The sequence below is a fragment of the Neoarius graeffei genome, chromosome 10, assembly GCF_027579695.1.
Source record: "Neoarius graeffei isolate fNeoGra1 chromosome 10, fNeoGra1.pri, whole genome shotgun sequence".
Taxonomy (NCBI): Eukaryota; Metazoa; Chordata; class Actinopteri; order Siluriformes; family Ariidae; genus Neoarius; species Neoarius graeffei.
The window spans coordinates 55808738-55830491 of NC_083578.1; the positions used below are offsets into that span (position 1 = coordinate 55808738).

At 44.3% G+C, this 21754-nt stretch overlaps 1 protein-coding gene across 1 annotated transcript in view; it reads left to right on the plus strand.

The window, feature by feature from the left end:
* The window catches only part of grid2 (glutamate receptor, ionotropic, delta 2), a 1182816-nt gene that overhangs the window by 870474 nt on the left and 290588 nt on the right, over positions 1 to 21754 (plus strand). The window contains exon 9 of the mRNA XM_060930811.1: positions 13848 to 13949. Coding sequence (XP_060786794.1) covers positions 13848 to 13949 — 102 coding nt within the window. The remainder of the gene's footprint in view (positions 1 to 13847; positions 13950 to 21754) is intronic.

Consider the following 21754-nt stretch of genomic DNA (forward strand, 5'->3'; position numbering starts at 1 on the left):
CATAAGCTCCTCCAACAAAGTTGGCGGAGGTAATTATAACATTTGTATGTGCATGTACTACATATAATGTGCTCATGAAATACAGTACCACTAAAAAGTTTGGACACACCTTCTAATTCAATGTTTTTTTCTTTATTTATTTTTATTAATTAAGACACTTCATGTCTTAAAGTAATGATGGATGTTGTTTCTCTTTACTTAGTTGAGCATTTCTTGACATAATATGCATTACTACAGTTGTCGAATAGGGCTATTTACTGTATTTTTATTATTTACTATTTACTGTTTGATCTCAAACACATTAAGAAGGCAAGAAATTGCACTAATTAACTTTTGATGAGGCACACTTGTTAATTGAAAAGCATTCCAGGTGACTACCTCATGAAGCTGGTTAAGATAATGTGAATAGTGTGCAAAGCGTTATCAAGGTAAACAGTGGCTACTTTGAAGAATCTAAAATGTAAAACATATTTTGTTTTTTAACACTTTTTTGTCTCGTCTCGTCTTCTTCCGCTTATCCAGGACCGGGTCGCGGAGGCAGCAGTCTAAGCATGGAAGCCCAAACTTCCCTTTCCCCAGACACCTCGGCCAGCTCCTCGGGAAGAACACCGAGGCGTTCCCAGGCCAGCCGAGAGACATAGTCCCTCCAGCGTGTCCTGGGTCTTCCCCGGGGCCTCCTCCCGGGGGGACATGCCTGGAACACCTCCCCAGGGAGGCGTCCAGGAGGCATCCGAAAAAGATGCCCGAGCCACCTCAGCTGGTTCCTCTCGATGTGGAGGAGCAGCGGCTCTACTCCGAGCTCCTCCCGAGTGACTGTGCTTCTCACCCTATCTCTAAGGGAGCGCCCAGCCACCCTGCGAAGGAAACTCATTTCAGCCGCTTGTATCCGCGATCTTGTTCTTTCTGTCATTACCCAAAGCTCATGACCATAGGTGAGAGTCGGAACGTAGATCGACCGGTAAATTGACAGCTTCGCCTTTTGGCTCAGCTCCTTCTTCACCACGACGGACCGGTAAAGCGACCGCATCACTGTGGAGGCTGCACCGATCCGCCTGTCGATCTCACGCTCCATCCTTCCCCCACTCGTGAACAAGATCCCGAGATACTTAAACTCCTCCACTTGAGGCAGGACTTCTCCACCAACCTGGAGAGGGCAAGCCACCCTTTTCCGGTCGAGAACCATGGCCTCGGACTTGGAGGTGCTGATTCTCATCCCAGCCGCTTCACACTCGACTGCAAACCGCCCCAGTGCATGCTGAAGGTCCTGGTTTGAAGAAGCCAACAGGACAACATCATCCGCAAAAAGCAGAGATGAAATCCTGTGGTTCCCAAACAGGATTCCTTCCGGCCCCTGGCTGCGCCTAGAAATTCTGTCCATAAAAATTATGAACAGAACCGGTGACAAAGGGCAGCCCTGACGGAGTCCAACATGCACTGGGAATAGGTCTGACTTACTGCCGGCAATGCGAACCAGACTCCTGCTCTGTTCGTACAGGGACCGGACAGCCCTTAGCAAAGAGCCCCGAACCCCATACTCCCGAAGCACCCCCCACAGAATACCACAGGGGACATGGTCGAATGCCTTCTCCAGATCCACAAAGCACATGTGGACTGGTTGGGCAAACTCCCATGAACCCTCGAGCACCCTATGAAGGGTATAGAGCTGGTCCAGTGTTCCGCAACCAGGACGAAAACCGCATTGTTCCTCCTGGATCCGAGGTTCGACTATTGGTCGAATTCTCCTCTCCAGTACCCTGGAGTAAACTTTCCCTGGGAGGCTGAGAAGTGTGATTCCCCTATAATTGGAGCACACTCTCCGGTCCCCTTTCTTAAAAAGAGGGACCACCACCCCAGTCTGCCACTCCAGAGGCACTGTCCCCGACCGCCACGCGATGTTGCAGAGGCATGTCAACCAAGACAGCCCCACAACATCCAGAGACTTGAGATACTCAGGGCGGATCTCATCCACCCCCGGTGCCTTGCCACCGAGGAGCTTGCAAACCACCTCAGTGACTTCGGCTTGGGTAATGGACGAGTCCACCTCTGAGTCATCAGCCTCAGTCTCCTCAGTGGAAGACATGACGGTGGGATTGAGGAGATCCTCAAAGTATTCCTTCCACCGCCCGACAATGTCCCCAGTCGAGGTCAACAGCTCCCCACCCGCACTGTAAACAGTGTTGGCAGAGTACTGCTTCCCCCTCCTGAGGCGCCGGACGGTTTGCCAGAATTTCTTCGAGGCCGACCGATAGTCCTTCTCCATGGCCTCCCCGAACTCCTCCCAGTTCCGAGTTTTTGCCTCCACAACTGCCCGAGCTGCAGCACGCCTGGCCTGCCGATACCCGTCGGCTGCCTCAGGAGTCCCGGAGGTCAACATGGCCCGATAGGACTCCTTCTTCAGCTTGACGGCATCCCTTATTTCCGGTGTCCACCACCGGGTTCGGGGATTGCCGCCACGACAGGCACCGGAGACCTTGCGGCCACAGCTCCGAACAGCTGCATCCACAATGGAGGTAGAGAACATGGTCCACTCAGACTCAATGTCCCCCGCCTCCCTCGGAAGCTGGGAAAAGCTCTCCCGGAGGTGGGAGTTAAAGACCTCCCCAACAGAGTGCTCGGCCAGACGTTCCCAGCAGACCCTCACCATACGTTTGGGCCTGCCAGGTCTGTCCAGCTTCCTCCTCCACCAGCGGATCCAACTCACCACCAGGTGGTGATCAGTTGACAACTCAGCCCCTCTCTTCACCCGAGTGTCCAAGACATAGGGTCGGAGATCAGATGACACGACTACAAAGTCGATCATCGACCTCCGACCTAAGGTGTCCTGGTGCCACGTGCACTTATGGACACCCCTATGCTCAAACATGGTGTTCGTTATGGACAAACTGTGACTAGCACAGAAGTCCAATAACAAAACACCACTCGGGTTCAGATCGGGGAGGCCATTCCTCCCAACCACGCCCCTCCAGGTGTCACTGTCATCGCCCACGTGAGCATTGAAGTCCCCCAGTAGCACAATGGAGTCCCCAGTCTGAGCACCCCTCAGTACCTCTCCCAGGGACTCCAAGAAGGCCGGATACTCTATACTGCTATTTGGCCCGTAGGCACAAACAACAGCAAGAGCCCTCTCCCCAATCCGAAGGCGCAGAGAGGCGACCCTCTTGTTCACTGGGGTAAACTCCAACACATGGCGGCTGAGCTGGGGAGCTATAAGGAAGCCCACACCAGCCCGCCGCCGCTCACCACGGGCGACTCCAGAGAAGTGGAAAGTCCAGCCCCTCTCGAGGAGCTGGGTTCCAGAGCCCAAGCTGTGCGTGGAGGTGAGCCCGACTATCTCTAGCCGGTACCTCTCAACCTCCCGCACAAGCTCAGGCTCCTTCCCCCCCAGCGAAGTGACATTCCATGTCCCAACAGCCAGCCGCTGTGTCCGGGGATCAGGTCGTCGAGGCCCCTGCCTTCGACTGCCACCCAATCCACACTGCACCAAACCCCTACTGCTACCTCTGTGGGTGGTGAACCCACAGGAGGTCGGGCCCACGTCACCTCTTCGGGCTGAGCCCGGCCGGGCCCCATGGGCAAAGGCCCAGCCACCAAGCGCTCGCATACGAGCCCCAACCCCGGGCCTGGCTCCAGGGTGGGGCCCCGGCTGCGTCCTACCGGGCGACGTCACGGTCCTGGATTTTTTCTCCATAGGGGTTTTTTGGTGAACTGCTCTTGGTCTGGCCTGTCACCTAGGACCTGTCTGCCTTGGGAAACCCTAACAGGGGCATAATGCCCCCGACAACATAGCTCCTAGGATCATTCAAGCACACAAACCCCTCCACCACAATAAGGTGGCAGTTCTAGGAGGGGAACACTTTTTTGTTTACCACATAATTCCATATGTGTCCCAGATATTATTTCATAGTTTTGATGTCTTCAGTATTGTCCTACATTGTATAAAATAGCCAAAATACAGAAAAACCTGTGAATGAGTAGGGGTGCACAAACCTTTGACTGGTACTGTACATATCCACCTAAAATGATATTTTCATCAACATTGATTGATTGATTTTTTTTTCCAATTGTAGATTTGTTTTAAAAACCTGTTTTAAATTCACCCTAAAATGTATTTTAAAATGTGATTGAATCCTTTTAGGGGAAAAAGTATGAAAATGCATCGTCACTTCAGTGTTTTTATTTGGTCTTTTAACCACCAGAAAGAAACTGAAGATCTGAATGGAAAATATCAGTCAACATTAAACACATATGTGACAAGTGAATATTACTGCATCATAATGTAAAGCGGCTAGAGATGATGAGATGAAAATAAAATGAAATCATTTTAAGAAATAAAAAAAACACTCAATATGTTTAATATCATGTTCAATGTACATATGCATGCCATGCAAAATCTGATTACTAGGATAAGGAGGTGCAGGTTGAAGGTGTGTCGAATTTGTAGGGTCTTGTCAAGGGTAGGTGTTGGCATTTCCAGTTTTTCCTCTTTCATTACACAGCATTTGTGTGGAAATGCAAGTTGAACAATTTATTGCTGAATATATATATATATATATATATATATATATATATATATATATATATATATACAGGGTGCGATTTGTCAAAAAAACAGAAGGGGGGATGGTTTTTTTTTTTTTTAATCATGAAACGTCACAAAATTAAGGTAACAATAGGCTAACAGCTCAATGACATCCGATGATATCAAATGAATAACACTAAATGAAAACGAACACTAAACCAGAGATAGTAAATTCATCTTCCTATCTCTCTGACTAAATACACGAACACTAACACAACAAAGTTCGCATTGCTTGTCGCGTTGCTGTGATGTTTCTCTCCCTCCAGATTAAATGGACAGTGACTCGAAAATCACTAAAATACATGAATACTAAATGAACAGTTTGCTCTGATGGCGCAGTTCACATTGTGCGCAGCTTTCCGATTTAAACTGTTTTTTTCTCATCCTTATACTTCCTGTTTCATGGACTGTAACGGATTTGCTTATTTAGTAATTTTAATACAGAATTTACTTTGAAATTATAATCAGACACTCCAACGTCTCCCCTAAAAAAAAAAATCGGCCGTGAAAAAGGCGGCATCCGCCAAAAGGCGCGCTGTTTGCATCCCTGCATAGAACGCAAAGATATTGTTATTATCTACAATGTATCTATTTGCTGGGGACGTTCGTGAACATCAAAGCTGCCACTTCGGGTCATTTTGACAGTGAGTGCAATGTAGACCATAGAAAACTGTGTCACAACATGCCTGTCATGTCAACTTTTTTTTTGGTTTGTTTGTTTTATTGACGGGGTTGTCCCCAAGGTTTTTTTTCAGCAGAGATAAAAACCAGAGGGGGGGATGATCCCCCCCAGCAAATCGCACCCAGTATATATATATATATATATATATATATATATATATATATATATATATATATATATATATATGATTTGTGATTATTTTAAAGTTCGGTCCTTACATGCCCAACCACCTGGTTCCATAACAATTACAAGAGGTAATTCAGTGATGTACACCACAGGGTGTTGGGCACTCAGGCCATTACAACATACAATATTTCTTTCTTCTGTGCTTAGCTCATCTCTAATATAACTTTGAATGAAGCATGTTTTTTTCTTGAGCTGAAATATATCCTTACTGTCACATGCAGGGACTCTTGAAATATTCATGACCTGGTGCTCTAGGGAGACCAAGATTGAAGCGGCATGCAATGAAGCAGCTAGCTGTTGCTATGGCAATTAAACACTCGGTCATACAACTGGGTGAACCGTAGCTATCGGCCTGAGCAGGCTGCATTTTGCTTTGTCAGCGTGTCATTACCATGGATAGAGCCAAAGAGTGCTTGAACTCTGAGGCTATGTTTACAGATTGCCATGTTAGTGACATGAATTTGATAGCAGATTGAAACACCCTTACACACAGCTGCAAAAGAACTCTGCAGTTTATATAAGCAAGTCATTCACTTGGCATGCTCAGGTACAATATTGATTGTCATATATTAACATAGACAAAGAGTGTAGACTCTGTGGAAACTTTGTTTGTTTGTTTGTTTGTTTGTTTGTTTGGTTGGTTGGTTGGTTGGTTGGTTGGTTGGTTGGTTTTTCTTCACCAGATTCAGATTGTTGCAGCCTAATATTAGTTAGTAGATGACAGATGTTCACATGCGTGCTCATGTGCTGTTTGTTGACTACAGCTCAGCATTTAACTTGATAATGTTAAGTGTCACTGTCAAGTTGGAGGGCCTGGGACTAAGCCCGTCCCTGTGTCAGTGGATCTTCAACTTCCTTACAGGCAGATTACAAGCAGTGCGGGTGGACAAACATGTTTCATCCTCCCTCACTCTCAGAAGTAGGGCCTCCAGGGTTGTGTCCTGATCCCCCTGCTGTACTCATTGTACACTTATGATTGTGTGGCCACTTCCAACTCTACCACCCTTCTCATGTTTTCTCACTGCACTGTTGTGGTGGGCTTGATTTCTGATAATTAACAGTAATAAACAATTTGTTTTTATCATATTTATTAAATTCCTGGGCACCCTTCTGTAACAGGGAGTGATGTTGCATCCCATTAATACATGTTACAATAGGTTATTAGGTTCTAATAGAATAAATGAGCCAAAATAATTGGTGATCTTTTTTTAATGGGCCCCGACTCGTTACAAGTACGAATAGGCGGGCCTCAAAGCAGAAAAGGTTGAGAACCCCTGATCTATATTTATTTTTTTCCTTTTCTACTTGTATACAAGTAAATTCTGGATTATGTAAATTCTATTTTATGCCACAGCCAGTCCTAAAAAATCATTTCACTGCACATTGTAGTGTGTGTGTTTGTGTGTATGTGTGCAATAAAAGTTGAATTTGACTTTGAATTACAGCCCGAACAGCATTACAGTTTATTGCATGCATGGAGAGCTCTGTCCTGCCTTCATAACCAACCAGAGATGATGGGTATATTTACATGCAAAAATGTTCACTGAGGTGTATGAATTCCTGATGTCAGATTCAGAATCAGGTGGTGTAGTGGTTAGCGCTGTCGCCTCACAGCAAGAAGGTCCGGGTTCGAGCCCCGTGGCCGGTGAGGGCCTTTCTGTGCGGAGTTTGCATGTTCTCCCCGTGTCCGTGTGGGTTTCCTCCGGGTGCTCCGGTTTCCCCCACAGTCCAAAAGACATGCAGGTTAGGTTAACTGGTGACTCTAAATTGACCGTAGGTGTGAATGGTTGTCTGTGTCTGTGTGTCAGCCCTGTGATGACCTGGCGACTTGTCCAGGGTGTACCCTGCCTTTCGCCTGTAGTCAGCTGGGATAGGCTCCAGCTTGCCTGCGACCCTGTAGAACAGGATAAAGCAGCTAGAGATGATGAGATGAGATGAGATTCAGAATCACCTGTTTATACGTATCCTAAAATGGATGCTCTATATAAAATCTTCATATATACTTTGTAATTCACTCCAAACTAGTGTGCACTTGGGAGGCAAGGTTTAGTGCCAGTCTTACCATCAGGAGTCCAGTCAGCACAATAGCTGTTTAATCACACTGATTGCGTTGTTGAGTTCTAAATTATTTCTGTGTCCACAGCAGTTTTATTGCACAAGGAGTGCATTGTGAGTCAAAAGCACATGCTCAGAATGCAAACGTAGATTCTGAAAGTGAAAGTAATCAAACAGAAAGGTTTACATGGCTATTATTCTTCGGTTTCAGGGTTTAAGATTATTTAAGGGATTTCACATCCTGCTTGACAGCACTTGAATTTCATTTAGACTGCTCCCAGTTGGTTTACAGTCAGATTATTAATGGATTATTAGGCTGCATGTAAACATATCTATTGATGAAAAAAAGGGGGACAGCTCCATTAGAATAGCAAACATTCATGCGAATCAAGATTGTCTACAGAGTGTCCGGTTTAGGATAAACGATCTGTCAGAATCTGCAGTAGGAACTGGAACTGTGGAAATCTTAAAATATAAACACTGATAGATGCCAAATAAAAAAAGGAAATCTGTTTCATCACTACAGGAGCAGATCAAAGTGAGCTTGGACCTTATGACTGAGCCACCACTGAATTATTGGCTGCAAGATTGTGGCTAGGTTGATGCATAAGCCTTGTCGTTTATTTCTTCGTCTCCCTTTATTTTGTCGAGATGGATCATGTGCTCTCTTGCTGGCCATATTATTATTCACATGCTGAATATTAACAATATTCCAGTAGGCCTAGAGATGTTGTTAATTTGCTGGGATGTGACTAGATCTCGCCATCACCTACACTTGAGACTAGACAACCTGCTTGCATTCATGCACACATTCACACACCACCTATCAGTGGCAGGATGATTAAGGGGAGCAAGTCCTTGCATAAGATGTAGAAATGTCAAGAATACTCATGATAGAATGGCACACAAAGGGAGATTAGCTTGGGACAGAGAGACGCTTTATAGTATGCTAATCATGCCATTCTCTTCTCAGAGTCTGGACAGTCCCCCTTATTGATGTTCAGCAGAAAGAAATGAATGCTTGGAATATAAGGAAATGCTCTACTCTGTTTTTCTGTTTTTCCCCCTCCATCTCATTGTCCTGCTTTCCATCCATTTTTTGTGTTTCTCTCACTTCCTTAATCTCTTTCCTTCTATTCACTTCTGGGAGCTCAGGGGAATGCTGCTTAGGATGAGATAGTTTATGTCTCCAGTTAGTGGATGACAACTACCAGCACTGGGTTGAAATTTAGCCAGCAAAACTAATTTGAATTGTAAACGTTTCTTTTCATCAACCTGACTCTGATGTGCTTAGCGTAGCTGTTGAATTTGTTGGGAGATATTGCTAAAATGAGAATATTCTGCTTGACTGGTTATGATGAATTTGTCTTATAGAACATACCACCATCCCTTTAATTCACAGTGAACTGTTAAAGCCTCTGGGCAATGTGTGCCTCCTAGATTTTCATGCCACATTTGTTAAGGTCTGATTTGTTCCTAGACTTTCACACGCAGGTCCGGAGACTTCAGAGATGTGTGAACATGTGATGTCCCTATAAAAAGCTCCCCTGGCAAATAGCTCATTATTGATTATATGGTTTATGAAATGTATTGCAAACACTTAGGCAGATTGCTGTATTCTTTAACCATCATGCATTTCTACAAACATTTTCTGAAGGTCATGTTTTATGATTTGCCATGCAGCCCTTGCAGAGGAAAATCAAACAGGTCGGACTCTATGTCAGGTTTTGGTTGAAGATTTTGTCAATTCCAAGCCAAGTCTTTAATTCAGGATATGACTAAGAATTAATAGCCCACTTTAAAGCAAATCAGACTTTTACACATATTTAAATTGATGAATCTCTTGGGAATGATCTGTCAAATGCCAAAAATGAAAACTCTCTTTAAAGCAACCCTGCAGGAAATGAGATGAATTGAATTTAATTGCATGCTTAATTGATGATAATGAGAAAGAATTGATTGGCTTTATATTATAAGGTTAAAAATGTACTGGTGCCCTTTCATCATGTGTAAGTGTACCAGAACTTGTATGAATAGAATAAGAGAAAACTAAAAAAAAAAAAAGAAAAGAAAGCTGCAAAGTGTTTATCAGGTGAGACACCTGCATAGTAAAAGTTGAAAGTTGCCAACTACAGCTCATTTCCCTCCATGAGTCGTACAGAACAAGCTTAAAGGCATACAAAAGGCAAAATCTGCCTGTCAAAAAGATTTATATGAAGGAAAAAATTGCATCTAACATTTTCTCTCTCTCTCTCTCTCTCTCTCTCTCTCCTCATACACACACACACACACACACACACACACACACACACCACAATCACAGCATACAGAGGGATGTAATAGCAGATGGAAATGCTACTTTCAGTCGCAGAAATTTTCAATTTCTGGCCATGTTCCCTTCAGTACCATTACAGCATAAGTGTTAAGGCCCAGTGCTCACAGGCATTGTTGGAGTTGCTTTTTTGCTCTCACTACATAATCCAAGTCTATGTATTATGCAAATCTATGTAGGGCACTACTTGATGATCCTTCTAATGACACATAGTGATATTTTGTAAAATAACACTGGAGACGTGTTGCACTGTTTGTCATTCCCTGACGATAGTCTTTTAGATGAGTCATTGCAATATGTTATTTCCACATTCTCAAAAAGCTTTTCTAAAGACAAATCAAATTCATTATTATGTTGGCTTAAGATCTGTTTTGTTCACTTTCAAAAGTGAATCGGGGCCTGTGTGGTTGTGCAAGTGTGGCTGTCATTATCTCCTTCACGGCATGCCTCAGTTTGTTCTCCGTCCTGAAACCGTGAAAGGAGCTCTGTATTTTATGATGAGTTCTGAAAGAAGATGTGAGCAGGAAAATCATTTGCCACTCCTCTGTGTAATTTGTAGCAGAGGAGCCGCTCATTTGATGTTTGAAGTAAAAAAGAACGACGCACTCAGGCTTTATTATTTTACTCGTGTTTTTATTCCTTTTCTTTTATTTATGAAAGCAAATCTATCTAATTTTTTTTTTTACCTTATCTGACTGTGAGGAAAGCAGAGCATGGTGGCAAATCAGTTGCTTGCACAGCACACATTTGCTTTGTTCTACTAGTCAGGGATTAATCTTTGTGTTTAAATAAGAAGTTTTCATGTTGAAATTTTCCTTCTCTCTGATTGTTCACCTGCATAACAATCTTTGCAGTTGTTGCCATATGCTGTAATTTATAAAAATAGCACTCTAATGTGTCTGACAGTTCTGTAGGCTACATTTTTTTTAGAAATTTATTATGGAAATAGACTATAGCTGGAAGCTTACATGGTGCAATAGAAGAAGCTTTTGAGCTACTATTGGAGGAATTATTAGAGGGTGCAGTCATAAAAGCATGTCCAGAATCTTAAATGTTTTAAATCAGGGATGTCAAACTCATTTTAGGTAATCTGCCACATTCACTTCATCCAATATCAAGTGGGCCTAAATTATTTCTTTTAGAAAAAATAATTTATGTTTGCTAATTGCATCATTAGCCTCACAGCAAGATGTTCCTGAGTTCGAGCCCAGTGGCCGACGGGGGCTTTTCTGTGTGGAGTTTGCATGTTCTCCCCATGTCTGCGTGGGTTTCCTCCAGGTGCTCCGGTTTCCCCCATGGTCCAAAGACATGTAGGTTAGGCTAATTAGTGGCTCTAAATTGACTGGAAGTGTGAATGATTGTTTGTCTGTATGTGTCAGCCCTGCGATGACTTGGTGACTTGTCCAGGGTGTACCCCGCCTCTCGCCAATAGTCAGCTGGGATAGGCTCCAGCTTGCCTGCAACCCTGTACAGGATAAGTGGCTACAGATAACGGATGGATGGATTATTGGCACCTTTTTGTCAGTAGGCAGAGGTTCTCGTGATGAGTTTACTGCTCTATTTTGCCCCCTAGTGGTACACCAGGGGCTAGCTCTTTTTCCCCCATAAATTACAGTCCACGAGATGATTTTTTTATTTAGAAAACAGGTTCTAAAAGCATTTGATAGGCTGGATTACAAGCTTTATTTGGCTCATCCTAACACACGTTTATATGTTTGACGCCCCTGTTTGAAATGTTAATAAACATTTATTGACATTGACATGAATGTTAACATAATAATTATAGAATTACACACTTATCGTCTATTCTGATGGTGAGTGATTAAACCCAATTGCTTATTTAACCAGAGTTCTGGTAAGCATTTTTTTTTTATATATTCCATATAGCTTCCATGTACTGTATTGTAGTCTATCCACCAAATCTGGCTTCTGACCAGCTTCAGAAAGCTTTTGACCAGTTTGGCCAGACTACTGTGAGTCTGGAACACAGGGGCAGAAAGCTGCTTATTATGATTTACTGCCATACCATTATATTCAGCAATATTTGGCAATAACCATTAAGAACTATCCATATGGAAAGGTTAATGGATAAAAGTGCATGCAATAGCCCATGGCTAAATCTGTTCTGACTCATTAACTGCAGAAGCATCAAACCAGTTGAATTTAGATGCCAATCACACTTAATAAATATCGGGGAATTAAATGTGGGAGTGCATATATGTGTGGACTAAACCTTAACTGTGAGACAGCAATGAACAAAAACCTAGGTAAAAAAAAAAAAAAAACAAGATCACAGGTTCCCTGGTTTGATCCTGTGCTCTGGTTACTGTCCATGTCAAGTTTCCTTGTTCTCCGTGTGAGTGTGTGTGGCTTTCCTCTGGGTTCTTCATTTTCCTCCCAACTTCCCAAAACATGCCAGTAGGTGAAAAAACAATGCCCCCGACTGGTGTCAATGAGTGTATTAATGTGTATATGCAGGAATGAATGAATGAATGAATGAAAACATGTTTGCAATTTGAATATAAATAGTGTTTTCCCCCTGCATGCTCAGAAGGACTCGTTTTATTTTAGAACCAAAGTGTAATTCTTGTGTAGTGTGAGTACATCATCAATGAACACGACCTTGCAGAGCAAAGAAAAAAGATCACAGATAAGAGAGAGGAATGTGCACACACGAAAAAGTGGGTACTGAAGATTTTTTTTATGAGCTTTCTGATCAGAAATAAAAGAGTGAAAAAAGGGAAGGGACCGTTTGCAACCTAAAGTTAAAAAAAGGGAATAATACATTACAAGCAAGTTTTGTTCAGTGTTAATCCTTGTGTTACTGTATGCATATATACTGTAGGTATTTCCTGCATTAAAGTGCTGTTGACACGATTCCAGTGAATATAAAAAATATACACACCCCTGTTAAATTTTGCAGGTTTTTATGATATAAAAAAAGAAAAAAAATTAAAGCAAGATAAATCATGTCAGATATTTTTCCATTTTTAATGTGATATCACAATCAGTAGAATTCAAGTGAAAAACAAATGCAACCCCTAATCAGAAAAAGTTGGGATGATATGGAAAATGCAAATAAAAAAGAAAGTAGTGGTTTCTAAATTTACTTTGACTTCTATTTCATTGCAGACAGTGTGAACCCCAGATATTTCATGTTTTGTTTGATCAGCTTAATTTCGTTTGTTAATATACATCCATTCCTGCATTTCAGGCCTGTACCACATTACAGTAAAAGTTGGGACAGGGACAATTTAGGGATAGTAATGAGGTAAAACAATTAAATAATGATGTGATTTGAAACAAGTGATGTCAACAGGTTATAGTAATCATGATTTGGTTCAAAATCAGTATCCAGGAAAGGCCTAGTCTTTGAGGAGCAAAGATGGGCTGAGGATCTCCAGTTTCACAGCAATGTGTGAGTAAATTATTGAAATGCTTTAAAAAAAAGATGTTCCTCAAAGACCGATAAGAAGGGATTTGGATATTTCATCCATATGGTGCATAATATCATTAAAGGATTCAAGGAATCTGGAAAAATTTTGGTGCATAAAGGGCAAGGGCACAAGCCTAATCTGAACACCCATGATCTCTGATCCCTCAGAGTGTACTACATCAAGAACCGTCATTCATCTATAACTGATATAACCACATGATATAATATCCAGACTGTTACCAGCAACAAGTCCAATAGCCAGGGTCTGTCATGGTATGCAGTTGTGTCAGTGCCCTTGGCAAAGGTACTTTACACTTCTGTGATGGCAGCATTAATGCAAAAAAATACATTGAGCAACATATTTTGGAGCAACATATTCTGCCTTTAAGACAACATCTTTTCCAGGGACATATCTTTTTATGTTTAGATGTGTTCTACCTTTGAGCGGTACATTGTGTAGAGATTACAATGGGTTGATCTGTGTTCTGTAGCATGGATCTGTTTTAATTTCTGTTTTTATTAGACACAAATAATGTTGACTTTTGTTTGTTTATTTTTATTTTTTCTATTTTTGAAGCTGGCGACTTGGGACCCTGTCCATGGACTAAATGGAACCTTGTCAGACCGGAAGCTGGAGAACAACATGCGTGGGGTGGTACTACGTGTTGTTACTATCCTGGTAAGAGCTACTTTTGATATTTTGTGTAGAATTCTTTTCCCATGTTTTGTTTTTGATTGACTGGGTGTTGTATCTGCATAAAGACAATCCACTCCGTGTATTCTCTGTACTGTGTTCTGTTTATATTGTCAACTGATGTTAAAGGGTGAGATTTGGTTGTGGATTACTTGTACTGGTACTTACCCCTGAATAAATTTGTTGTAGGTTTTTCCCCATCAATCATAGCTCAGAGATTCATCCAAGTTCATGAAGCCTCTCTTACCTTTATTGAAAGGGAGTTTGATGGGCTTGAGTGTGGGATTTGAGGATGAGAAAGAGTTAGCTATATATTGAGATTCCAGTTCCACTTCTATATTGCCTCCAGCACAGATTTAAGTGAGTCTCTAGGGTTTGTTAAAGATTTAGTTGTCTGAATTCTTCATATTCCTGCTTTGAAGTCAGTACAAGAAGAAAGAGATGCTGCTTCTAGTTCATGTCTCACTCTTTCCCTACCATTATTTTACTGCTTTTTGTGATATGTTTGCTGATAATATTATGAAATGTCGGTCTGACAAAATGTGGAGTGACTACCTGGGAATAAGTACAGAGAACAGTGAGCAATTGTTCCCAAATAATAACTCCCCTGAGAGTAACTGACCTGCATAACCTAATGAACGCGCATATACTCTTTGACATGCACTTTAAGAGAATCCAAAAGACAAAAATGCTACCAGTCATGTGGGATTGGAGGAAGGTGAGGTGAAAAATTCATAAATTTGTAAAACTAGCCCACTGGAAAAAAAAAAATCTCAAAAGTTATAGCGCATGTAATTTAACACCAAAGTATGACAAACTGGTTAGCTGGTTAATTGCATTAATTTAGACTAAAATGATGATTGATTTGCCAAACAGTGATGGCTCTGTGTAACCATAGTTTTTATTTTATCCCAATAATGGCTCTGATGTTGTATGTAACATGCAAGTCTTTGGTTAAAATTTTGTGCAACATTGTGATAAAATGCTTATTTAAAAAATTACTATTTAATAATAAGCAGCTGATGTTAACATTTTGTATTTAATCTTTAAATTTGTAATTTTTTAGAGTTCCTCCTTTTAACTCTTAAATCTTAATTTAACTGATATATAATTGTTTCTGGGCGGTGCAGTGGTGTAGTGGTTAGCACTGTCGCTTCACAGCAAGAAGGTCCTGGGTTCGAGGCCAGCAGCTGGCGAGGACCTTTCTGTGTGGAGTTTGCATGTTCTCCCCGTGTCTGTGTGGGTTTCCTCTGGGTGCTGCGGTTTCCCCCAAAGACATGCAGGTTAGGTTAATTGGTGGCTCTAAATTGACTGTGAGTGTGAATGGTTGTTTGTCTCTGTGTCAGCCCTGCGATGGCCTGGTGACTTGTTCAGACTTGTAAACAATGCTGAATTTTCTCAGTATTACCACAATTTGAACGGTCAAGCAAAGATTCAATACAAAGAGAAGATAGATGTGTGTGGTTTTGAACCATATTATTTAAAGTTAGACTTTTCTGAAGATAAGACACTTCTACTGACCTTGGATGAAACATAGCCCATTTTCTGAGTGGGTGCCCGGTCTGGATTGTTTCTATCATGTAATTTTGCTGGTGCCCCTAGAAGCGAAATGGTAATACACATGTTAAAATTATAACAACGACCGAGTGAACCACGACAAGATAACGCTCATTTTATAGCAAAATTCTTGCAACACGAAATAATATTCTTCCATGATATTATTGAGAAAGCTTTTGCATCTCACCTGAGATAAAACAATTACTGCAAACATGAGCTGTTTTGGTTTTAGCCTCGGTTAGATCAGCCCTGCCGATGTTGTTCAGCCATGCTTGTCTCCTCTCCGTACTAAGCCTCAGAGTTTCCTCGCCCTCTTTCCAAATCATGGACGTAATTCTATAAAATCGGAATGTGCCACAGTCACGAGTACTAGGGTTGCCACCTGTGTCTGACAAAAATCCTGGACATTTCGACCATCCAATCGACCTTTTTGCTTGTAAGCAACGGCGCCCTTCGCACATCTAACCCAAGACAAAAATCGCCCTTCTACGCTGAAATTGTATTGCTCTAATTAGTAAAAATGACGCTTTTGCTAGTTATTTATTTAGTTAATTGCTTTACATAATATAGCAGGTCTTCATTATTTTGGTTTATCTCTAACAGTTTTTGGTTGTGGACACCTGGGGGCAGTAGTGGGCACAGGTAAAAGGGGAATACATAATTAAGTTCTGTTTGTTTGCTTGCTTATGTGGAATAAAAATAAATAATCTAATTTTTCATTGTATCTAAGAATACCTGAATGTAACAATGTAAGGTGTAGTGTCAAACAGCTTACCTGATTGCTTATGGCCCTTTTCCACTACCCTTTTTCAGCTCACTTCAGCTCACTTCAGCCCGACACGGCTCGCGTTTCGACTACCAAAAAACAGCACGACTCAGCTCGCTTCAGCCCTGCTTAGCCCCTAAAACTCGCACCGTTTTGGAGTAGGGCTGAAGCGAGCCGAGTGAGGCTGGGGGCGTGAGCAGACACTCCCCTGTGCACTGATTGGTGAGGAGGAGTGTCCTCACATGCCCACACACGCCCCGCGAGCACGCTGGGATCTGTAAACACCGTAAACCCAGAAGAAGAAGAAGAATTATGAGAATTTCTGAAGCCTTATGCGCCTCGCCTCATCTATACGCTCTTGCCAGTATCTGTTGGCGTTGTCGGTGACAACAAGCCACAGAACCAAGACCAGCAACACTAACGACTCCATGTCCATGTTTATTGTTTACTATTCGGGTCGTGAGACTACCGCTTAAAAGCTCACTGATGTCACTGTTTGCACTGCTTAACGACATCACGTGACGTCCACCCACTTTCGCTAACTCCACCCAATGTGTCCACCCACTTCCAGCCAGCACAGTTCAGCGCGGTTGTAGTCGAAATGCAACTCCAACAGCCCCACTCAGCTTGACTCAGCACGGCACGGCTCAGCCCGACTCAGCCGCATTTGTAGTGGAAAAGCAGCATTAGAGTGTGGTGTGTGCTTTGCCTGTGCCTCTGCTGCTTGCTGCTCTTGGCTAAACAAATACATAGGAGGACATGTAACTGATATAACTGGGCACATACAGTACATACAGGAGTATGTACTACACCAGGGCTTTTCAAAGTGTGGGGCGCGCCTCCCCTAGGGGGCGCCAGAGTTCTTCAGGGGGGGCGCAACGTGAGGAAAAATAAACCAGAATAAGTTACTATTACGGACACTTAGCGAACTTCAGCTAGCCTTTGCCAGAGACAAAATGGATCAATTTTTAGTACCTAAAGCTACAGTGAGTGAGGAGACAGAGTCTGGGCCAAGCAAAAAAAGAAGGAAGTCTGACCACGATTATTTAAAGTTTGGATTTTCATGGACTGGATCTGAAGATGCTCCACTGCCACAGTGTGTTGTCTGCCAAGAGGTGCTAGCTAACGATGCTATGAGATGTTTAAAATGTGTAAAACAAGATTTTTTAAAAAAGCACAGGTGTTTAAAATGTGTAAAAAAAAAAGATGTTTTAAAAAGCACAGATGTTTTAAATGTGTAAAAAAAGATGTTTTCAAACAGCACAGATGTTTAAAATGTGTAAAAGAAAAAAATAAAAATGTGTACAACCATTTTTTTAAATAAGAATGGAACATTAAGTATAGCAACAAAAAAAATTGTAAGGGAAGGGGGGCGCTGTTGTTTATTTGCTCTCTGAGGGGGGGCTCACTCTCCCACACTTTGAAAACCCCTGTACTACATTATATCATTTAATTCACTAAAACCTTACCTAATCTTCCATTTATATTTGGTGTTTTTCTTTGCTGCTGCTGTGAGTCCTGGCTGATTTTCAATGAATGTCTTGAACTCAGTACAGGACAACTGAAAGTTTAGCCTGACTTGAAGCTCAGCCTTCACCATTGCAACAGAGAGTCTGTTTCTTTTATCAGTCCAAGCCGGTTCCAGGCTAGCACCAACTCTCTGCTGGGCCAGAGGAAAGAACTGCTTACGTCAGCGGGGGGGCGGAGTTGTTAAGACCAACAACAATAGCAAGACCGCGAAAGATCGCCATTTTTAAGCGACGAGAAGCAGCAGCTGTACAAATGCGAAGTCATCCATTATTATTATTATTATTATTATTATTATTATTATTATTGTTGTTGTTGCTGCTTCTTCCGTGTTGTTTTTGCTTCAACATTCATGCCAAGGTTTATGTAAACGTGGCGCCGTAACTGATGTATACAGCGACGTAAGTGACGTATACAGCGACGTAATGACGTATTCAGCGACGTAATGACGTGGCTCCGCTTAGCACGGTGAGCTACGGAAAAGCAAACTGGTTCTCAGCTTTGGAGACCAAAGACTCGGAAGACGTGATTGAACATTAGTTTAGCTGTTTCAAGGGCAGAAGGGAGCTTGCACAGTGGTATAAAGCGGCAGGCCTTGGAGAATCTGTCAACTATGACCAAAATGACAGTGTTACCTTGTGACTCAGGGAGACCCGTGATGAAGTCGACTGCCACATGGGACCAGGGATGCCAGGGAATGGTCAGAGGATGCAGGAGGCCCTGGGGATGCTGTCGTGGGTTCTTGCTTCTGGTGCACACCTCGCAGGAAAGGACGAATGACCTTACTTCCTTCTCCATGCTTGGCCACCAGAAGCGTCTTCTCAAAAAGTCCAGGGTCCTTCGAGCTCCCGGGTGGGCGGTGAGAGGGGACGAGTGACCCCACTGGAGAACCTTGGCCCGGGCTTGATGTGGGACGTACAAGAGGCCTGGTGGCCCCATCCCAGGACTGGGGTCCTGGCGTTGGGCTCGTCGGACAGCCTCCTCAATACCCCAGCGGACAGGGGCCACAATCCGGGACACCGGGATAATAGGCCCAACTTCACTGTCCCTGTTGGTGGGAGCGAACAGCCTGGAAAGCGTGTCAGGTTTGGTGCTTTTGGAGCCGGGGTGGTATGATAGGGTAAAGTCGAACCGACTGAAAAACAAGGCCCACCTAGCCTGTCGTGGATTGAGTCACTTTGCTTGCTGGAGGTACTCCAGGTTCTTGTGGTCTGTCCAGACCAAAAATGGATGTTGCACTCCCTCCAGCCAGTGCCTCCACTCCTCAAGGGCCAGTTTACCTGCTAGCAGTTCTCGATTCCCCACGTCATACCGGGACTCCACAGAACTCAGGTGGTGGGAGAAGTATGCGCAGGGGTGCAACCTTCCTTCCGAGCATTGAGAGACGACCGCGCCAACGCCACTGTCCGAGGCGTCTACCTCAACGATGAAGGGTTGTGAAGGGTCCGGGAGGACCAGAATGGGTGCCGTGCAGAAGCAGTGCTTGAGGTCTTTGAACACCTTTTCTACCTGAGGAGACCAGACATATGATCCACCTGTCCCTTTGGTGAGGTCCGATATGGGCACTGCTACAGAACTAAAGTTCCTGATAAACTTGCGGTAGAAGTTCGCAAATCCTAAGAACCGCTGAACCTCTTTGACGGACTTGGGGGTGGGCCAGTCCCGGACGGCCAGGGTCTTGGCTGGATCCATCTGGAGTTGGCCTGTCCGTACAATAAAACCCAGAAAGGAGACCTCGGGAACATGAAATTCACATTTCTGGGCCTTAGCGAACAGATTGTTCTGTAGCAGCCTCTGGAGAACCTGGCGGACATGGTGGTGGTGCTCCTGCACAGTCTTGGAAAAGATTAGGATGTCGTCGAGGTAGACAAAAACATACTGGTTAATCATGTCCCTCAAGACGTCGTTGATTAGGGCCTGAAAACAGCTGGTGCGTCGGTGAGTCCGAAGGGCATCACCTGGTACTCGTAGTGCCCAGACGGGGTGTTAAAGGCAGTCTTCTACTCATCTCCCTGTCGGATACGGATGAGGTGGTATGCGTTCCGTAAGTCCAATTGGGTGAAGACAGTGGCGCCTTGGAGCAGATCAAACACTGTGGACATCAGCAGAAGGGGATAGCAGTTGCATATAGTGATCTTGTTCAGACCCCTGTAATCAATACATGGCCGGAGCCCCCCATCCTTCTTGCCGACAAAGAAGAAGCCGGCACCAGCGGGTGAGGTGGAGGGTCGAATGAACCCAGAGGCCAAGGCGTCCTTGATGTACTCCTCCATGGCCTTGCGTTCTGGCTGAGAGAGGGAAAACAGTCTGCCACGAGGAGGGGTAGTCCCAGGGAGCAAGTCAATGGCACAGTCATAGGCACGGTGCGGAGGAAGAACGGCGGCTCTGCTCTTGCTGAAAACTTCCTTGAGATCCCAGTACTCTGTGGGAACTTGAGATAACTCGGTGAGATCAGGAGGCTCGGCAGGAGACACAGGAGAGCTAGAGAGCAGACAAGAGGCATAGCAAGCAGGACCCCACTCCACAACCTGGCTAGTGACCCAGTCTATACGAGGGTTGTGGCGGGTGAGCCAAGGAAGACCTAGAATAACTGGGAACTCTGGTGAAGGAATCAGGTGCAGGGATATTTCTTTCTTGTGACCTTGAGACTGGAGGAAGACTGGAGAAGTTACTTGGGTGACTCTTCCATCACCTAAGGCTTGGCCATCCAGGGCAGACACAGACAGTGGGACTTCAAGAGGAACAGTCGGGACATTGATACTTTGGGCGAAGTGAACATCCATAAAGTTTCCAGCCGCCCTGGAGTCTAACAAGGCTTGACAAGAGTGGACGGACTCACCCCAGGAGATGGAGACCGGGATGTAGACTCCTTGGCCAGGGAGTTCAGGAGAGAGGGTAGGCCCCGTCACAACCCTCCCTCGGCTAGACAGGACGGTCCTTTTCCTGAGAGCTCGGGACATGATGCTCGGAAATGGCCAGGCTTGCCGCAGTAGATGCAGCACTTGTCCCTCCTTCTGCGCTCCCTCTCAGCTGCGGAGAGACGAGTACGGCCAACGTGCATGGGCTCTGGACAGTCACTGGAGGAGGTAGACGGGCTCCAGGTTGATGCAGTGAGGCCGGGGAAGCTCAGGACTCGGCGGCGCTCTCTAATCCTGTTGTCAAGACGAGTAGAATGTGAGATCAGAGTTTCGAGGTCACTTGGGCATCCGATAGAGGCCAGGCCGTCTTTGATGGGGTCAGACAAACCATGGTGAAAGGCTGAAACCAGGGCTGCTTCGTTCCATCCGCTGACTGCTGCGAGCATCCGGAATGCGATGGCGTAGTCTGCGACGCTTCCTTCTTGCCAGTTGGACATGAGCTTCCTGGCTGCGTCTTTACTGGTGTCTGCCTGATCGAAGACACGAAGCATCTCCTCCATAAACAACTTGAAATCAGAGCACTCGGGTCCCGGTCTCTGCCAAATGGCCATTGCCCAAGCTCGTGCCTTACCAGCTAACAAGGTTATCATAAAGGCAATCTTGCGGCGATCCGTAGTGTAGGTGGTAGGCTGAAGCTCAAAGGTGAGTTGGCACTGGGTAAGGAACTCCCGGCACTCACCATGCTTGCCGTCATGCCTCTGTGGTGCAGGAAGGCTGGGTTCACGAGGTGAAGGAGACAGCGTGGCAGGAGGCACTGGAGCAGATGGTGGAGCAGGATCAGGATGAGGAGATGCAGGCAGAGGAGTGTGCCAGGGTTTTCCCAATTTGCTGAAGCAGTACCTTGTGGCGAGCAAGGGTCTCACGTTGGCTCGTAAGTGTTTGTCCATGGTAGCTCCAAAGTGTATTAAAAAAGTCATAGTTCCCTGAAGGTTAGCCGAGTAGACCGTTGAAGATGCCTCTGTTGAGTCAGTCATGACAGAGTCTTTCTGTTAGGGTTTTGCTGGGATTCAAACCGGGGGCAT